This window comes from Notothenia coriiceps, unplaced genomic scaffold, assembly GCF_000735185.1.
Source record: "Notothenia coriiceps isolate Sejong01 unplaced genomic scaffold, NC01 NC01_scaffold00000271, whole genome shotgun sequence".
In the NCBI taxonomy this organism is placed as follows: domain Eukaryota; kingdom Metazoa; phylum Chordata; class Actinopteri; order Perciformes; family Nototheniidae; genus Notothenia; species Notothenia coriiceps.
In genome coordinates this window covers 1-3,564 of record NW_011332972.1, presented here as the reverse complement: position 1 = coordinate 3,564, position 3,564 = coordinate 1, and the positions used below count along the sequence as shown (strand labels likewise).

The 3,564-nt window shown below is 41.3% G+C and overlaps 1 protein-coding gene across 1 annotated transcript; it reads left to right on the top strand.

Annotated features, from left to right (window-relative positions):
* Positions 1-202: 202 nt before the first annotated feature.
* Positions 203-2,564, top strand: LOC104950586 (galactose-3-O-sulfotransferase 2-like; the record flags this gene model as incomplete). Its single annotated transcript, XM_010777157.1, has 1 exon — positions 203-2,564. A coding segment is annotated over one exon (999 nt), but the record flags the coding sequence as incomplete, so codon positions are not given.
* Positions 2,565-3,564: the final 1,000 nt, after the last annotated feature.

The window sequence follows — 3,564 nt, the reverse complement described above, 5'->3', positions numbered from 1 at the left end:
CACGCCGGGGACACATATTCATGTATAAAAGACGTACAAGAGTGCATTTTGCATGATAGGTCCCCTTTAAAGACTACTTTCAGGATATAGAGAGAGATTTAAATTGTACAATTAAAATGCTTTGGGAGAAAATTACCAAACATAATTTTTCTTGAATCTTTCAGCACTCCGTCTCTAAACGTCTTCCTATATTTTGTCCCAGGTTGCCAAAGTGATGCCTAGGGATACCTTCTACTTTTCCATCCTGAGGAACCCTGTGGCCATGATGGAGTCCATCTTCATCTATTACAGAAGCATCCCAGCCTTCCACAAGACTCACAGCTTGGACAACTTCCTCGACAACAGTTGGAAAAACTACAACTCATCGGTGACCAACAACCACTACGCTCACAATATCTTGGCTTTTGACTTTGGCTTCGACAACAACGTTGCACCTGGTGCTGATGACCTGGAGGAGAGAACCAGCATGGCCATTGCAGCCATTGAACGAGACTTCCACCTTATTCTCATCTCTGAATACTTTGATGAGTCCATGATCCTGCTCAAGCATGCTCTCTGCTGGTCCCTCGAAGATGTTGTTTCTTTTAAGCTCAACAGTCGCAGTGAAAAATCCCGTCACCCACTTTTACCAGAAACTGCAGAGAAAATAAAGAGGTGGAATGCTTTGGACTGGAGGATCTACCTGCACTTTAACACCTCATTCTGGCTCAAAGTGGATAGTCTTGTTGGGCAAGAGCAGATGAAGAGAGAAGTCTCTCAGTTGAGAGAGCTACAGACTAAGCTGGCAAACAGCTGCCTGAAAGATGGGGGGGCAGTTGACCCGTCCAAGATAAAAGACGTGGGGCTAAAGCCCTTCCAGTATGGAGCAGCTGTAATTCAGGGATATAACTTAAACCCAGACTTAGACACAGAGACAAAAATTAAATGTGAAAGACTTATAACTCCAGAACTGCAGTACACAGACCGTTTATACACCCAGCAGTTCCCAGAGCTGGCCGCTAAGCATAAACAAGAAACTAAGGGGGTGTCTCCACGGCGACAGCGCTCCGACAGGACTGGTATCACTGGAAGAGCCTGGGCAAGGGACGCCCATTACAGACAGATGATGAGGCGCAAATTCTCTAATCTAAAGAACCAAAAGGCCTTGACAAGTGCCCTGTTACCACACACTGACGCTAAAAACTATAGAAGTATGCCATGATTGGTCACTGCAACTAATTGTCATGGTAAATGTTGTTTTAATGGGAGCAGCTCAGTTTTGAAACATACTATATTTCTAGAATGACCCTGGCATGGTATTATCCATCATATCCAACTAAATGAAAATGTTAAGATGGACCAAACAAAATATTGTTGTGCATTTGTTATAGCCTTACAAATACTGAAGTTAAAAATGTAAAGGTGTTCTTTAAGGTGATGGTACGGGAGTTTTTACATGTGTTAAGTTGAATTAAGTTAATTTGAGTTATACTTACGTTTATTGTCAATTCTACTTACAGGTCTGCTAACTAACAGTTAAGAATCTATGATAAAAGCAATCAACTTTTACTGGTTGCTCTTTCCATCTCAAGTAAATATAATATCCCTTATTCTCTTGTCTATTCCAAATAATGGTAACTGTCCAGCCTAACCAGTCATTTGACCAACTATCATAAAAAGGAAAATACCATTATTCTCCTATCAGCAATAAATCATAGCACAACAATATCTTATAGTACCAGAAACTAAGCGGGTGGTGGGGGGGAATAGAATGTTTTTTGCTAGTGCCAATAAAGGTAGCGCTAGTTGTTTTTATACTATCCCAACCAATAGATAGTATTGCCTTAAACCCACCCATGATATAATCCCTTGGTTTAAATGTCACCCTTCCCACAGAGCGGATAACACCAACAGCAAACTTGGCAGACTACAGTAAAATAGCAATGCAGGAATTATTAAATTATTTTCAATAACAATATGAGGCTATAATGCGTTTAGTCATTTCACTTCTGCCAGTCAACACACATTTCTTATTACATTTAACTTTAAGAAATGTATCAGTTAGATAAGTCTGTGCAGTTAACTCTTCAACTGTTTCATGTCTGAGGTCTGTTTACATGTTGTTAAATGTGTCAACGCACCAGATGTTGAAACAGCTGTTTCTACCAGCCTCCCTCTGCAGATTTTGACAGAGAGTTGTTCAGGAATTATAACAGTTCTCTATCCCTACTACCTAACGTTAGCATTCTACTTAACAAGCTAACAAAAGTGAGATATCTGCCCAAACAAGCTTTAGTTCCCTACCTATCTAACAAGCTAGCTGAGGAAATGTTAGCTATGTTTAAAATTAGGTAGCTAACGTTAGCATTCTACTTAACAAGCTATCTAACAAAAGTGAGCTATCTGAACAAAGTAGCTCAAGTCTGCTGACCTAACCAGTCTTTTTGTGAAAATGGGTAAAATGATCTGCGGATCAAAATATGTGATGCATAATAATACAGGGTTTGGACCAGGTGGTTGTCATAAGAATGGCAGTTTCACACAACCTGATGCACTATTTACCAGTTGTCAGAATATTAAATGAAAGCCAGCAGTCTAAACGCTGCTAACATGTTCAGATGCACAACGCATTAGTCTCTGTGAGACCAGGATCACAGCCTGGTGATGTGCAGAGGATCAGGTTCAGGCCTCCAGCATTCAGTCCTCCTCAGGCTTAGACCTTCCAAGAAGGCAGAGTCTGATGTGGAGTTGATTCATAAAGAGGGAATATTATTTTTGTGGTCTACTCATTGGTGGTCTATATTTGATTTCACTTCTTTGTTTTGTTTCCAATGGTGCAGAATAAATGATTGTACTGAAACCGTTTCTTTAGATTTTTCTTGTTAATGTTTTATATACCGAGTGTGATATTCAAAGGAATATGAGAAGGAACCTTACTAGATTTATGGTGGAAGCATCCATTTAGTGTCAGTGGCCGTTTCTCAATCTCAAGGAAACTGGCTTCCAAGCCAATATTTCAAGGATGCTACGTCATCGAGTGCCGCAGAAGGACTGTTCCAATCTCCAGCATACTTGGAATTCCACAGAGGCCGCGTCCTTGGTTTGGGGGTAATTTCGAGGCTGCACATGGGTAGACTTTGCGTCCTTAAAATCCCCACAATGCTTTGCGCACAGACCAATTTCCCCAAATCTGTGGCGGAAAATGTAAGGCGGGGCCTCTCATATGACGCACGCCTGTACACTTGCTAGCATGTTGTTCCACTCTTCGTTTTCCGTATGCCAGGAAGGATTCTTGCCTAGCTTCTGAAGCAAGTGACTCGGGCCGTTTCTCAATCGCGAGGATGCTTGCTTGGTAGCACATGTCTTCCGAGTCACTTCCTTCAGAAGCTAGGCAAGAATCCTAGTCTAGACTGAGTCTAGCGCAACTGGAGGATGAGTTAAAGGCTCTCAGGGCCTCCTTCCAAAAGTCATCAGAGAAAGTGAACTGTAGTTCCTTTTCCCAATTAGTTATTATTATTACTAATCTTGTTAATGGCAGATTCATCAACCGGAGAAAAAAGATCATAAAAATAAGAGACATGGCGC